The 16,239-nt window shown below is 44.7% G+C and overlaps 1 protein-coding gene and 1 non-coding gene across 7 annotated transcripts; both read left to right on the top strand.

Annotated features, from left to right (window-relative positions):
- The first annotated feature begins 7,862 nt into the window (after nt 1–7,862).
- On the top strand, nt 7,863–10,948 carry LOC123362712 (jmjC domain-containing histone demethylation protein 1-like). Of its 6 annotated transcripts, none has more exons than XM_045003150.1 (4): nt 7,868–9,087; nt 10,042–10,129; nt 10,534–10,604; nt 10,818–10,948. In XM_045003150.1, exons 1-4 carry the CDS (start codon nt 9,070–9,072, stop codon nt 10,929–10,931), a joined length of 291 nt encoding a protein of 96 aa, XP_044859085.1. In that variant the 5' UTR covers nt 7,868–9,069; the 3' UTR covers nt 10,932–10,948. The 6 variants fall into 6 exon arrangements, 2 of the variants coding, with proteins under 2 accessions (XP_044859085.1, XP_044859084.1); XM_045003149.1 differs by having other exon boundaries at nt 7,869–9,087; nt 10,021–10,129; XR_006576530.1 differs by having other exon boundaries at nt 7,863–9,087; nt 10,028–10,129; nt 10,534–10,948.
- A 5,102-nt stretch (nt 10,949–16,050) lies between these two features.
- On the top strand, nt 16,051–16,121 carry TRNAG-CCC. Its single transcript has one exon. It is a non-coding gene; the product is annotated as a tRNA-Gly (tRNA).
- The last annotated feature ends 118 nt before the right edge of the window (nt 16,122–16,239 follow it).

Here is a 16,239-nt window from a genome sequence, read left to right as displayed (position 1 = left end):
TATGTAAAAGTGTCTTCTATTAGTTTCTATGTCTATATGAAATCACTGCAGCTCCTTTCTCTTATACAACGTGCTGATTTAGTAACTCCCTCCCAGAGCCCACATGTCTGTACCCCCTCCTGTACCCGAATCCCCTGCTCCAGGTCAGAGCCTGCACCCGTCACTCAAACTCCCCATAGCCTGCAACCCTCCAGCACCCGCAACTCCATCCCAGAGCCTGCACCCCAAACAGGGCCAGATTAACCTTTTGTGGGCCTGGTGCTAAACATATTTGTGGGTCCCCATGGGAGAAATGGGGACATGAGGCAGGGGGGCAGAGTCCTCAGAGCGAGGGGCGGGTTGGCTGGGGGCAATGGGAGATTAATCATGGCACAGCAGGGACAGCCCCACTCCACCCAGCCCAGTACAAGGGCACTGTTTACAAACCAGGAGCTGCCAGACCCACGCTGTCCAGCCCAGCCCTGCACTGCCATTGTGCTTCTTCCCCTTGGGGGTGGGCCCATGCTTCACCATACTACCCCCTGCCCAGCACCCCTCTGGCTCCCTACGCCCAGTGCCACACCACCCAGAGACCCCCACAAACCCCCTGCCCAGCACCCCTCCGACTCCCTTCACCCAGTGCGGCACCATCCAGAGACCCCCACAAACCCCCCTGCCCAGTGCCCTCCCAGATCACTCCCCCACTCACTCAGAACCCCCCCACAGATCCTCTCACTGACCAGTGCCCCCCAGCTGAAGACCCCCCACAGCCTTCCCACAACTGCACAGTGCCCCACACCTTCCCACCCAGAGCCCTCCTACAGATCCCCTCACTGTCCAGTGCCCCCCCACCACAACTGCACAGTGCCCCGCACAGACCCCCCACACTTCCCAGCACCCACACACACACAGATCTCCCCCACTGACAGCCCCCCAACACACAGAGATCTCCCCACCCCCCAGTGCCCAGCACCTACCCAGAACCACTAGAGACCTGCTCTCCCACACCCTAACCCCCAGCCACAGTAGCCGGCCCTGATGGGAGGTGACTATGTCTGCCAGGCTGAGATGGCAGCGCAGCCAGAGCTGGTCCTGGGGCAGGATAACTCTGGCCTCTTGGGAGTGGTGGAAGCAGCCAGGCTAGAGCAGGAGCAGAGCCTACCCGGACAAGGCTCTCTCAGGACCCAGCTGAGCCTCCCCCCTCCCCAACTGTTCCCTGTGAGTGGCTGAGACTGGCCCAGCCTCTGCACCAGTCCCAGGTGGCTCTTCCCCCAGGAAGGCAGGTGGGGCCACACAGGTCCCAGGCAGTGGAGACAGCTCAGAGCTGGAGCAGTGCTGGGGAGTGGGGCAGAGCCCTGAGACGTGACTCCCGAGATCCTACCCAGCCCACCCACATCCATTGGCCCCGTGGCCAGCAGCCTTGCAGAGCACACACCTCTCTCTCTCCCTGCTTTCCTATCACCAGTTATGTTACTACAGGAATGAAATCGAGACATTCCGTAAAACAGCTAGTTCCACATTGTTCTTCAAACCTCAGATAATTGAAATGCAGCTTTGCATTTGAGATACTATATGACTGTAGTACCTTTTGCACTGCCTGCATCTACACTGACATCAGGAGAGGAGAAGAGGACAAGACTGTCCCTAGCATATATGATTTTAAAGAAAGGTGAGACACACCCACCCACTATCAATACAACAAGAAGGGAGAACAGTAGCTGGTGCCAAAAGAGAAGATGCAATGAAACCCTTCTGTACCCACAACTGATGTCTGAAAAGCATCAGTCACTCTGCAGATAAAAGAAAGAAAGAGCAGCCAGTTTCAGACAGATAGGGTCCTTATGACCTATATAGGGGAAGTGCACTTCCCTATAGCAGTTTCCCAACATAGTTTTCTTATGGATTTATCTATTAAGCAAAAATTAAGATTAGGAGTCTGATTTAAATTATGTACATTTTCAGTGTTAGTTAAGTATGAAACTATTGCAGCTACTTTTATTTTACTCCTGCCTTCATAAAAAGCTACAGAGTTATAACAGATAATTACAAAGACTAAAGTACATGCTTTAATATAATTAGGACCGGGCAACCCAAGATGAAAACTACACCGTGGAAGAGTCCTACAACCAGGTATTTGAGGCCAATCCCTTTATCAATGGAATCCTAACCAAAATATGAGGAAGGAGAAGAGTCACCCTCAAACTTTTGACAATAGCTCAAGGTCAGACACCAAGAAGACCAGCACCATTCGTATTCTGGTTTTGGATAAAATACTTGATCTTGCCTACATCATAGAAACCTTCCTCTCTCCAAGTCTACACCCCACTACACCCTTTAGCAATAAAGTAACCATTAAACAAGTTCTGAATCAGTCATCTTTCTTCCCAATTTAGTTTTAACAATAAAGCTGCAACGTAAGTAGCTATGGGAGATGACAGTGCAACTACTAGGTATTGGTGGGGGAAAAGTGTGCTAGTAATGTCCTGGATATACTGGCAGGGCCGGCTTTAGGCCAATTCAACCAATTCCCCTGAATCGGGCCCTGCCCCTAAGAGGGTCCCGCGCCCAAGCCCCGGTTCGGTGTATTGGCAAGAGTCAGTGCACTGTACCGGGGTGGCCCGGATTCTCCAGGGGACAATTTAAAGGGCTTGGGGGCCCTTTAAATTGCCACCACAGCCACACTGCTGGAGCCCTGGGGTAGGGCTGTGGGGATCTGTGGGCTACTTAAAAAGTCCGTGGCTCCCGTTGCTTCTATCGCCCCAGCCCTTTAAATAGCCACTGGAGCCCCGCCGCTTCCTCAGGGCTCCGGCTGCTGTGTACATGGCCAGGGCTGTGGAAGCAGGGGAGCCCCAGGCAGCTGCTGCTACCCTGGTGGGGGAGGGAGGAGGAGGAGGAAGCACTTACCATACTGGGTGGTCTGTACCCCCTGTACCCGCACCCCCTGCCCTGTCTCCAGCCAACCCCTGCTGCACCCCGCCCCGCCTGAAGCCAGCCATTCCTGCACTTCTCTGTCTTCAGCACTGCCAATTTATGCCGCACCCCCGTATGGTCCTGCTTGAAGCCAGCCAGCCCACCCCACCCCACCCCACACACCCCTGTCTCCAGCCATTGCTGCACCCCTTGCCCTGCCTGCAGCCAGCCCCATGTCCACTGGTGCCCTGCAATTCCCTGGGCAGTAACCCTGCATACCTGCTTCAATGATGGGAGAAGAGAGCAGCTGGTACCCACACATGTGCATACCCTAGGGTGACCAGACAGCAAGTGTGAAAAATCAGGATGGGGTGGAGGTTAATAGGATCCTATATAAGAAAAAGACCCCCAAATTGGGACTGTCTCTATAAAATCGGGACATGTGGTCACCCTAGCACACTCCCAGGGAGTGGCGGGGACCCACACATGTGAAACGGAGTTCATTTCTAGTTCAGTCCCATCTTTTTTAAAAAGAACTGTAGGTAGTGTTAACATACAGCGGTATTTTCGCGGACATGTCAGACTTTTTGGTTCTTAAATTGCTGTCCGGGAGGAATTTTTAAATATGGACATATGGTAACCCTATTGGTACCAAAAATACATAGTCTGGCACATCCCTTAAATCAGAACTTTTTATAGGGAACCAGTTGCTAAGAAAGGAAAGGCTTTTTTTTCACCATTTTTTCCTCTTTTTTAAAGTCATCCCTGCTGGGGCCCCGCCAAAAATGTTTGAAGTGGGTGGGCCCCAAACTTCCTAAAGCTGGCCCTAATTAGTCTGTTCAGTGTTATAGCTTTTAATATGCTAATGCAAACACTGTAATAGAGCATTAATGTCCCAATGTACTGTAGCTTGTTTTAACTTACTGTAATACTAGAAGTGATGCATGTGAACATTGCCGTAACGAGGGCAAGGTGAGTGAGGCACTTGCCTCGGGCACGGAAAGTGAGGGGCTCAGAAAGTCTCTCCTTCAGCGGCAATTCGGCAGCAAGTCCTTCCCTCTGAGAGGGACTGGGGTACTTGTTACAGAATTGCCGCTAGTCGTCATCAATGGAGAGGGGCGGCACATACGGCTCTTTTGCAGAAATTCGTTGGTGGATCCTTCCCTCCAATAGGGAAAAGCCGGACATGCTGCCTCTGTTCCTTGCCTTGTGTGCAAAAATCCCTAGTTACGGCTCTGCATGTGAAGCTCTCTTAAAAGCTGACACTACAGTAGTGATATTCCCAAGCCAGCATGCATAGGGCTGGGAGTGGGGAAGGGGAGTGCGTTTAGGTATAAGTAACATCTCTCACACCAAACAGGAACTTTTCCAAAGTTCATTATTATACTTTGTCTTACAAACACCAAAAACTATTACATATGCACAAAGGTCAATAATCACCCCCTCCCCATATATATATATATATAGTTGTGCTTCTGCATATAGTATCTATCTCAGATTAATATTGAGCTACCAGCTGTTCAGGAATCAGTAAAGAGTCAGCTACCAAGCCACATGTTGAATCCTATTGCAAACAGTATGGGTGACCCATGAGGCATTCTGAAGCAAGAGATTACTGTAAAACTTTAAATAAGACGCAGAAAGAATAAAAATTTTCTAGGTTTTGTTTGTCAGATTTATTGTATTAAGTATAGTAGGTGTTTAATATAAAAACCAGGTACTGTGGTTTACAATGTTATAACAACAGATTATGCTATCACCATTATCCAGTCAACTTGCACACTATTTTGAATTAGTGATAATTCACAGCGAGAGAAAGAAGAAAGCTGAATTTAGATAATTATTAACCAGATTCCTGGTTATTCACCAGCCACTTTGCTTCAGTCCATGGCATAAAGCATCATAAACCCAGGACAGTATTGACAAGACAATATTCACCTCGAATTTGCATCTGCTACACTCCCTGCCCCCGCCTCATTCCCAGTCACAATATTCAGGATATAGCCTAGTGAGAAAGTGGCATGGCTGAAGCATGTAGCTGGCAACTGAAAACTAGTACAGAGTACAATAGCCCTGAGAACATTGCTTAATTCTGAGCACTGTGTCTGCAGTGAGATGCAGGGTGGGCCTGGTGCCACGGCACCGTTGGCACCATTGTAAAGTCGGTACTGACTCTAATATCCCCCTCCCACAGGAAAACTCCCTTGGACCTTTTCTGGATGCCACTAAAAATATAAAAATCTGCTTCCCTGGTGCTAATTTACTGCTACAGGAGACTTGATGCAGTGAAATAATTTCCCTATATTCCATCAAACTCTGCATCACATCTCTTGAGTATTTAAAAGAGTATCTCATAACTATTTGTCTATGTAAAGTATCAGAACTGTTCACAAATTTTAGGATTGCCTTTTGCTGCATTACTCTTGCCTGTGAATCCAGCTCTTATAGTCCCATGTTCACACGTCATTGCTTGTGTGTAGAAGCTGATTCACAAATATTCAGTGTGTGTATTATATGGTCTCACCCTACATCGTTCCCAAGGGCAAAAATCTTCTGCAACAATGAAGGCTTGGGCTGATGACCAGTGGCTGCAGAATTTTTGGATGCATCTTTGTGCAAAACTCGCCAAAATGACAGTGGAGGAAAAAAAACAATTGCACTATGGGGATCTGCAACACCTGATTACTTTGTCAATCAGTGCTCTCTCTCCTAAACTAAGGTGAATGGATTTCTTTAATGTAAGTAGTCACAACATATGGTTAAATATTTTATGCTCAATATCCTGTTAAGAACTCAGCGGTCACAGATAATACCTGTCTTCTTTGGAAACCAGGGCACATTATCCAGTCTTTTCCCCCACCCCCGCACAACCAAAACTGATCTGAGAAAAACCTTGCATAAAGCAGTTAATGGAGGTACGAGACATACCTACTTCCTTGGTGACAAGCTTTAGGCAACACCCCTATCCTCATTCACACCCATAGCAGTAGGACAGACTTCTAGTAGTGAAACTCTGATTGATATCCAAAATACCGAAGCAGACAAATTAATTGTCAGCCCCCTGAAGGAACACCACCCATAGTAAGAAGTGATCAGCTCCTATTATCTAGCCTAAAGAAATTCCTTCAGTCCTCAGTTTATCCATAAACAAATCTAGTGTTCTCCCATCAACCAATTCAACCAATTGCATATTTTCTCTACCAAACCATTTCCTCACTCTCAATTAAGAATTCTTATGTGTGCATAGACCCAAAGTATGCCTGATTTAGAATCATAGAATAGAATCATAGAATCTCAGGTTTGGAAGGGACCACAGGAGGTCATCTAGTTCAACCCCCTGCTCAAAGCAGGACCAATCCCCAACTAAATCATCCCAGCCAGGGCTTTCTGAAGCCTGAGCTTAAAAATCTCTAAGGATGGAGATTCCACCACTTCCCTAGGTAACAACATCTACTCCTGACAGAATCAAGATTCTGAGTTAAGAACATCAATGCAGACTCACGAGTTCAAGCTTCCTGGAGTGGGTGAGTTCCCTCATTTTATCTCTCTGTTTCCTTTTCTACCACAGGTATTAATCTTTAAGAATGTAACTTATTTTATTTAGGCTCTCCTTGTGATGTAAGGGTGATGATAGGGACATGCTAAATCTGGGACAAATAAGGGTGTCAGCTTGAAAGTGCTGTTTGAATCATTCCATTGGGCACACAACCAGTACATTGATAGATTTACACAACCCCCCCACCCCCCAGAAGAGTAGAAATATTGAGGAAAACCAAGACAAGTAACCACAATAAATGAGCATATCCCAAGTAATGGGCAAATCTGTTAAAAGTACCCAAATAATAAGGGTCTTCCTGGCTAACTGCATGAATAATAAAGAATCTTCACAATATAGTCATTTCTTAAATGGTTTGCAAGCCTGTAATCATGGTGATTTCTTTATTGCTACCAATTTCTATATTGATTATCTGTGCGGGGTCTGTTTTTTTATATGTCTTTGGCTGACATATAAGTAATTTTGCTTGGTTTAAAACAATTTAGATGGTGGGATCTAATTGGTAAGATAATCAAGTAACATTATGTTACGGTTGATTAGTTAAATTATATTACAGTGATTGACTAAAGGCATTGATGAGAATGAGGCATGGCCGCCCAAAGGTGGGGGTGCAAGTGGGGCAATTTGTCCCAGGCCCCGGGCTCCGCAGGGGCCCCCAAGAGAATGTGTGAGGCTCCCGCTCCAGCCCGACCCCACCTCCGCCCCTCTCCCGGAGCCTCAGTGGATCCAGCAGTGTCCCTGAACAGCTGCAGCCTGACTCCAGGGCCGCCCAGAGAAGGGGGCAAGAGGGGCAATTTGCCCCAGTCCCCAGGCCCCACAGGGGCCCCCACGAGAGTTTTTCGGGGCCCCTGGAGCGGGGTCCTTCACTCACTCCGGGGGGGCCGGAAAACTCTTGCGGGGCCAGGCCCAGGAGCTTCTTCCTCTCCCGGTCTTTGCCGGCGGGGCGGAAGGACCCCCCGCCGGCGAATTACCGCCGAAGCGGGACCCGCCGCTGAAGTTCAACTCGGTCTTCGGCGGTAATTCGGCGGCGGGGGGCCCTTCTGTTCCGGGACCCGCCACTGAAATGACCCAAAGACCCGTGGTGGGGGCCCCCTGATGCCGAATTACCGCCGAAGACCGAGATGAACTTCGGCGGCGGGTCCCGTTCGGCGGTAATTCGGCGGCGGGGGGTCCCCGCCGTGGGTCTTCGGGGCACTTGGGCGGCGGGTCCCGGAACGGAAGGGCCCCCCGCTGCCGAAGACCCCAGGCCCCCGGAATCCTCTGGGTGGCCCTGCCTGACTCCGGCGTGGCCTGACCCCCTCCCTGCTCAGAGCCATGTGGTAAGGGGGTGGGGCTGCGAGCTCCAGTGGGGCCTGCGCTCCCAGCCCCGCCCTTTACCATGTGGCTCTGAGCGTGGCGGAGCTCAGGAGCCACGCTGCAGCTATTCAGGGACCCTTTTGGATATGACGCGCTGTGGCTCCGGGTGAGCGGGGCGCCAGGGGTAATTTGCTGGGGGTAAGGGGCCAGGGCATATTTAAGTCCAAATACCCTTGAAATATCAAAAGACACCTGATATCGCAACATTTCTGTGTATTTACTGCTGCCAAAATTTTAGTAAAATGTATTTGGAGGTGCATATCAGACATACAATAGAGGGCCACATTAGTTTTGCTGTACAGTTCAGTGGGTCCATTAATTGTACACAAGTATGCGAACAGCTTAGTCACATTTTTAAATTAAGTAAGACAGAGCACATTGATTACAAATCATTTTGTTTTTATAGGACACTCTTACATATACGTATCTGATTTGTAAAACGAAGGATCCCTTGCATGTCTGTCTCTATTAAATTCATTATGTTCTTGACGTGCCACAATTATTAATGCATTAATAGCTTTGTTGACTGTCAACAGGTACAAGCCATCTCATCAGTAGTTTCCACTGTCATTCTCTCAGGCAGAGCTACTCAAATGAAAGTGAAGGTAGATGCTAACACACTTTCATACATAGCATGAGAAAAGCACAATTTCATTCAGTGAGTTAAACAGTGTGAAACAGCAAATGCAGTGGTATGTTTGATGTAGAGGAGTAGTCTAATAGTAATACATGTAATGAATTTGGGAAATACAGTATAATGTATATTTTATGGTTTGCTTCACTGGAAACTATAATTGAATTTCTAATTTTTTAAATAAACACAGAGTGAATTACTTCAAAATGATATATTATTGCTTCCTTACCACACACCAGGTCATTGGGTTATTGCGGTAAGATGTTGTGTATTGTACTATAATTTCCCTTGTTGCGGGCCTTCAGTGAGTTCAGTGCATGCAAAGGAAAGAGGAATGTGAATGTTATAAAAAATTGCTACTGTCACTTTACATTGTTCATGTATCCTGGAAGAATACATTCTGTAAAGAATTGATTGATTTCACAATATGCTTATATCTTGTGTGTTACTGAGACATTACAAACGACAATATGTTAGTTGCATAATGATTGTTGATAAATCAGTATAAAGTTTTTGAAAAAATCTCATTACCAATAAAATTTGTGAATATATTGAAACTTACAGATAGCTTGATGAAAAAAAAGGAATTGTTAATAATTGACCCCTTGTGTGATGACATCAGATATGAAAGAACATGCCTGAGGAATTGGAGGTGATTTATTAGATACTTACTTTTACATTGGACATTAACTGTTCCATTGAAATTTTTTTTAAAGGGAATGTAACAATAGTGAGACTAATATCTTCCTGTTAGCTACAAGTAAACATTGAAACAGCATGTACTTCTACTGAATATGCTTAATAATGGACTTTGAGTGAACTTGTGTGATTTGACTCTGGGGAAAGACTTCACAGAATGTGGACACAAAACAGTAGCATGTTGCATGTTTGAGAATGTGTTATTATCAACATGGGGCACAGCAAATCAGGTGATACATTGTGTAAGTGTGAGACAATAATATGAAAACAAGTGTGTATATATATGAGCAATAAGTCATTTCAATAACTAATTAAAAAGAGAGAGAATGGATTTTTATCTATGTCCAGAAACCAGAGGGGGGAAAAAAGGAAAGCAAAGCTCATTTATGCAGTCTGCTAATGTACTCTCTAAAAATTTCAGAAACTTCATCAAATGATTAACTAGTAAATCCTCATCTGATTGGAACAGTAAAATTGTTCAGCATCCCAGACAAAGTGATGGCCACAACTGCGGACCACTCATCTTAAAGTTATTGAATACCAAATTGCCATTAATATTGGTTATGTATGTTTACTTATCCATGTTGAAAGTAAATGCCAGAGATTACCAGTGGGCACTGCACTGGTGTCCTTGCCAGGGTGTACGGGGTGCGCTTCTGGCCCCAAGAAGGGATAGGGTCTCCAGTGGAAGGTGCGGTGCTGGGGGACCAGATTCTACCAGCCAGCCCTTCCTGACAGCTGCTGCTGCAGTGGCCAGGAGCACCAGGCGCTTGTAAGTCAGCCATGTACGGGCTGGAACCAGTTGCCAGTTCTTACCGGTACACTGGACCGGCCCACTTTCACCTCTGGTAATTATAATGTGTATTCTAAATATCTGTGTTGTTAGTTTACAGAAACGTATTTGCAGCACAAAGACATCAGTGCGGTAGAAACAACACAAGAGGCTAATACTGCGTTTAGAAGACATATAGCAATTCTTCTAATGAAGGAGTCAGGTAATTACTTTCTTCCATGTATTGTGGACTCATTAGGCACATGTGAAGATAACATGAAGAGTGGAACTTTGTCACATAGTAGACAGTTATCTTAATACCCCTAAAGTGGGATATCTCACAGGTTTGGTTCTCTAATGGTGACTATGAATCAATAATATCTTTAAGTACAAAAAAATTTGAATGGGGTGAATGATTGCTATTGATCGACCAGTTGAATGAAATTTGCATTTTTAGATACAGGTGCAGTAAAGTAAAAATTTGAGAAAATATGATTCCAAAAAAAGAAAAAAAAAGTTCAAACCATTGACTGGATTAAAATATTGACAATTAATAAATCAAGATTTGCATTTTCAGTGTTGGTCGTACCATATTCATCATTTCATAACGCTATATTTATTTTTAAGAAAGCGTGGAGGACTACTGCATATACTGCAACTTTATAAACTGTGAAAAAGAAATTGAGGATTGCACGATGGTAAGAAACATAGGATTGAATGAGAAATATATGCCATAAACTGGCTAAGGATCATAATTCCTGTAAAAATTCCACAACAATAATCATTTTCTTCATGCTGATAGTCATATATTAGGTAACGCTCCCATGTGGACGGAATAGCATGAGTGAATGCAAAGTATGTGTAACATTATAACTTCTGTGATTTCATTTCTTAATTGTTACTTATCAAAGGTCCAGTGTGATTCTTGCAAGACGTGGGCACATATACCCTGCATTGCAGAAGGAACCAATCAAGAAAACCTGACAGATGAGAAGAAAGAGTACAACTGCAAGAAATGTGCATAGTTCACTTCATTACCCCCCAAAAAACCCCAATACAAAAACCCATAGTTTAAATGCCTCTTGTTCAAAACATAAAACTATATTTCGTTGGGTTGCATTTTGTATAATCAGAATTTAATAAAACGTGTTTTTTACTTGAAAAAATTATTCTCTGTATTTGTGTCCATATATATAATGCAAATTATAAAATTATAAAAATAAATTTAAAAAAAGAAAGTGGTCTCATCATGGGCGTTCTCCATATCCCCAAACCTTACCTCCCTTTTCACGTATTCACACACAAACAAGGGAAAGCGCGCGCCTCACTCATCCAATAGGTCAATTTGGCACATTAGCCAGGAGGAAGCAGATCGTGAGCGTTTTCGACCGCAAACCCCATCCCTCCAGATTTGCAACCGTCCCTGGACCAGTGACAGGGGCACAACCAACCCTGGACCAGTGACACATGCACAACCATCCCCGGACCAGTGACAGGGGCACAACCAACCCTGGACCAGTGACAGGGGCACAACCAACCCCGGACTAGTGACAGGTGCGTAGGCAGCCAAGTCATTGGAAATAATCAAGGAGGAAGCCAGTGGAAAAAATGAATGGGACCACTCTGGTTATCACCTTGGGGTCAGGGGAGTGCTCTGTACCCCCAAACCTTACCTCCCTTTTCACATATTCACACACAAAAAATGAAAGAGCATGCCTCAAGCATCCAAAAGATCAGGGTTCGGCAACCTTTCAGAAGAGCTGTGCCAAGTCTTCATTTAGTCTCTCTGATTTAAGGTTTCGCATGCCAGTAATACATTTTAATATCTTTAGAAGGTCTCTTTTTATGGCTATAATATATAACGAAACTATTGTTGTATATAAAGTAAATAAGGTTTTTAAAATGCTTAAGAAGCTTCATTTAAAATTAAATTAAAACGCAGAACCCCCCAGACCCCTGCAATAGGTCAATTTGGCACATTAGCCAGGAGGAAGCAGAATGTGAGTGTTTTCGACCACAAACCCTATCCCTCCTGATTCGCCACCCCATGGACCAGGCGGCAGCAAGTCCTGAGCAGGAGCCCAGATGGTCACGGAGTAGGGGACAGGGGGAAGCCCCTAAATGTCCCATGGGTGGGGCATTCCAGGCAGGGCCGTTGGAGAAAATCCCCAGGGAGCCCCCAGCCTGAGCCTGGCTGCAGTGTGTTTGCCCCACTTGGATGGGTAACAACCTCTTCAGAGTGTACCTAGCGCACACCCCTCCTCACAGTGTCTGGCCCTTGTGCCTGCTGGTGACTTGAATTCCAGCCCTTGGCTTGTAGGGAACTAAAGTTTTGGGGTTTTTTTCTCATCTGATGGGTGACATAGGTGGGTGTCTGGCTGTTTCCCAGTGTGCAGGTGTCCCTGTCCCCAAAATAACTCACTAGCATTGATCCTAAGTCATCCTTTTTGGTAGTCTCTACAAAAGAGCTCAGGATTAAATAAACTGGGAAGACTGGACTAGCCTCTCAGGGGAAGTCCCTCCAGGTCAGGACTGAGGTGCATTAGCAGCGTAGTGTGGTCCCAGGGTGTACCTTGGAGGTTCTCATACTGGTGGTCGGGACCCCTCAGGAGGTCGTGAGCTGTCCGCCTCCACCCCAAACCCCGCTTTGCATCCAGCGTCTCTAATGGTGTTAAATATATAAACAAGTGTTTTTAATTTATAAGGAGGGGATTGCACTCAGAGGCTTGCTATGTGAAAGGGGTCACCAGCACCGTTCCCTCTAAGATGTGCGCCTGTGTGCGCGCACACAGATCCGAAACACCGCGCACACGGTGAAACAACGCATGCACAAAAATTTGCACAGAAGCACAAACATTTGTACAGAAGAAATTTTTGCACACATGGCCTGTCAAAACTTTGTACAGAAGAAATTTTTTGCGCACATGGCCTGTCAAAAATTAGAGGGAACGTTGGTCACCAGTACAAAAGCTTGAGAACTACTGGTGTATCTCAATTCATCATATGCACATGCTGTTGTTTTCCCATTTTTGGGGGGGGGTTTGCCCCTAGTGCTAGGTGGCTGGCAATTACTTGATTTTTAAGAAAAAATAATAACAACGTTTTTGTTGAACAGAGAAAAACACTTACATAGGCTTTGAAAAGATTTTTTTTAAAAGGTAAAAATCTTGTCTTTGACAATCACAAACAGATTTGTGTTCCCAGTGATAATCTGTTTGAGCCAGAGAACACTAATTCCAGGATAGCAAAGACATTTTTTGTTGTTAATCGAGGAAAGAGTCAGGAGAGCTTTGTTATCCTCACTATTATGTCCGTTATGCTAACTTCTTCTGAAAAAAGAGCTTGTCAGAGCCAGATAGATCTGGCTGCAGCTGTTTGCAAAAATTATGTTACTTTTTTTACTTTCAGGGTTCCAGTCCTGCAATTGAATCTACACAAGTGGCTCTTTACACTGGCACAGAGTTCCACTTAAGTCAATAGAGCACACTGCGCAGGTTCAGGAGTCTATTGCTATGGAATAGTTTGCAGGATCAGGTCTTTAGGGTGAAAATCACGCAGGACAAAGAGAGAGAGGGTTACTGCATTTAGGTGTCATGGTGAGGTGGTGCAGGAAAGACATAGAAGAGCAAGCACGTAGGAGTTTCTGCAACCCATGCATGCTACGTATGGGAGTTTTGTTCCAGCTTCAAATATTCCAGGAGGTAAATACTTCCAACATATCTGTACCTTCAGGCACTCTCTCCAAATAAGCATCAGAGCCAGATTCACAGCTGGAGTAGTCCCACAATTTAACACAAACTGAAGATGTGGCCCCAGGGGTTGATGTAGCAGAGCAAAGGTAGGGGAGAGAATGCAGGATTCATGATTGTGTGGCTATTGTGCTATAAACTTCCTGATAGTTTTCCACACAGAACCTAATTGGGTTGAGTGCCAAGCTCTGAACAACAGTTGTCTTAACTAAATGTGGTGGGTTTTTTTATATATTTGCATTTATATATGCATATATTTATGTATATTTGTATCTTGCATAGTTGGTATATATGGTGCGTGTTTTTAAATTGTGTGAAGCACCCAGATGCCATGACAGTAGAGTCCACAAATTAACAGCCTTGTGGATCTGGGCCTGCAACTCCTGTAGAAAGAACAGGATGAAATAAAATAAATATATTCAAAATATCTGCCTAAATGTTATACATTATTAAATATAATGTTTGAAAAATTCCAATGTATATGCACATATAATCTTCATATTTTCATACCTATATAGGCCCCAATCCTGCAAAGATGTACACACTTGTTTAACATGATATGCAGTAAATAACGCTAAGCATATGTGTGTATCTTTCCAGGATTAGGGCTGTGTGTGTGTCTGTGTGTGTTATATATGCCTCTGTTGCCGGCACAGAGGGCCCGAGGCAGCAGCAACAGTGGTTCGTTGCCCGGTGTGCTTCGCTCCAATAAACACACCAAGGTGGAGAAGCAGACAAAGTTTATTTGAGCCCAAATAAGGTGCAAGGGAGACATAGCAATCTCAAATCCTGCACACAGATACAAGCCGTTTTTCCCTTCTTATACATGATTTCAGCTAAGCGTTCCCATTACCCCCACACTCCTCCCCCTTACCCCCCCCTTCTTCCCCCTCCCGTCTATTTTTCTATAGCAAATACATCATGCAAGTAGCAATTACATTAAGCAGTTAAGTCATACTTGGCAACAACCACTTTAGCTCGTTAGTAACTCTTCTGTGAACAGTTATCTTGTTTTATTTCTTTGATCTGTTATTTTGCCCCTTAACCAGGAGCAAGCAGGCCTCATTATAGCAGGCCTCATTATTACCTTCTGGTACAGGTGTTGTAACTGATAACCATTCTTTGTTGCCGGCCTGTTAGGTCGATTAAAGTTCAAACATAAACATGGAAGCGCTTTGGTCAGACATGGAGTGACTTTAGTTCATTTAGGCCTACTACAGGAAGGCTTTATTGACACTTATGGTTTTCCACTCTCCTGAGTTACCTAGAGTCATGCCTAGTGACACCAACACCTCTATGTTAACAGATATCAGATATATTTTTACATACATAGGCAAATAATACTTTATTCCTATTTATCAATATATTAATAATCATACAATGCATTTGTAGATATACGTCTACATTTTCATTAGATCTTACATGTGCCTTTGAATATATAATAAAATATGATGTGCATTTACATTTTAATATGTAATATTCTATCATTTGCATGTTTATTTCTGTACATTAATATCTGCAATGGATGTTTTTGTAATTACAATTCTATACATGTGAATATTGTAAGGAATTCAGTATAATCTGTTTGCTTGCATATATACAATTGCATAGGTCGTCCACGAAAACATTACAAGGACACCATCAAAGCCAATCTGTAGTACAGCAGTATCAAACCCAGGGACCTTGAGGACACTGTCAGCAATAGAACACAGTGGCATGCAACAGTCAGAAACACTTGCATCGCCTCTGAGGAAGATGGCTGCCGGCATCTACAAGAGGCACATGAATGACGTCACAGAGCACCAGCAGCGCACAACCCACTGACTGCGAAGTTCCCATGCACCATCTGCAGCCAAATGTGCACCTCTAGAACTGGCTTGTATAGCCATCAGAGGGCACACCATGAGACCAACAATAGATGATTTGTTCAGATTTGTCATCATTGGCTCGATGGACTACCAAGATATGTGAATATGCAATGCCAGTTATGCATTTGTACATACATGCACAGCTTTAATGTTTGTGCCTTTTATGCACAATTCTACACAATGCATATATATAATTCTGTATTTGCATATGGGAAAAATTGCTACGTAAATAGCTACTCTAATGCGTGTTCACACTGTACAGAATTATAATTATGGGCAATGCATGTGTATGGTATACCTAATACTCTATGATGAATTTGCATATAGGCACTGTTTATTAGTGTTTGTAAGGCATGTGAATACACATGTGCAAGTACAGGCACAGACAAAGTGCTTGTATTATAAACACAAATAGATCTATGTGGATGTCATCAGTAGGTACCACAGAAATAGATTGTGTGTATAATTTCACATCCCTGCTGCTTCATAAAGCTCATGACTGCTGCAACCAACAAAATTTCCCATCTGCGCCGCTGGTGTAGTGGTATCATGCAAGATTCCCATTCTTGCGACCCGGGTTCGATTCCCGGGCGGCGCACTCAGTTTTTTTTACACCTCCTCTTCCCCCACCCCCAGCTTAACTACAGCAGCAGAGGAGCCAGCCATAGCAGCGCACCGTCGCGAATGGCGGAAGGAGGTTGCGGTAACATTTAGGG

The sequence above is a fragment of the Mauremys mutica genome, chromosome 2 (genome assembly GCF_020497125.1).
Source record: "Mauremys mutica isolate MM-2020 ecotype Southern chromosome 2, ASM2049712v1, whole genome shotgun sequence".
Classification (NCBI taxonomy): Eukaryota; Metazoa; Chordata; order Testudines; family Geoemydidae; genus Mauremys; species Mauremys mutica.
The sequence above is the reverse complement of the archived record's forward strand: the minus strand, read 5'-3'. Positions and strand labels throughout refer to the sequence as shown.

Coding starts and splice junctions, on each gene's coding strand:
- LOC123362712 (XM_045003149.1), top strand. Junction 10,130..10,533: donor TCTTCTAATGAAGGAGTCAG/GTAATTACTTTC, acceptor TTTATTTTTAAG/AAAGCGTGGAGGACTACTGC. Junction 10,605..10,817: donor AAATTGAGGATTGCACGATG/GTAAGAAACATA, acceptor TACTTATCAAAG/GTCCAGTGTGATTCTTGCAA.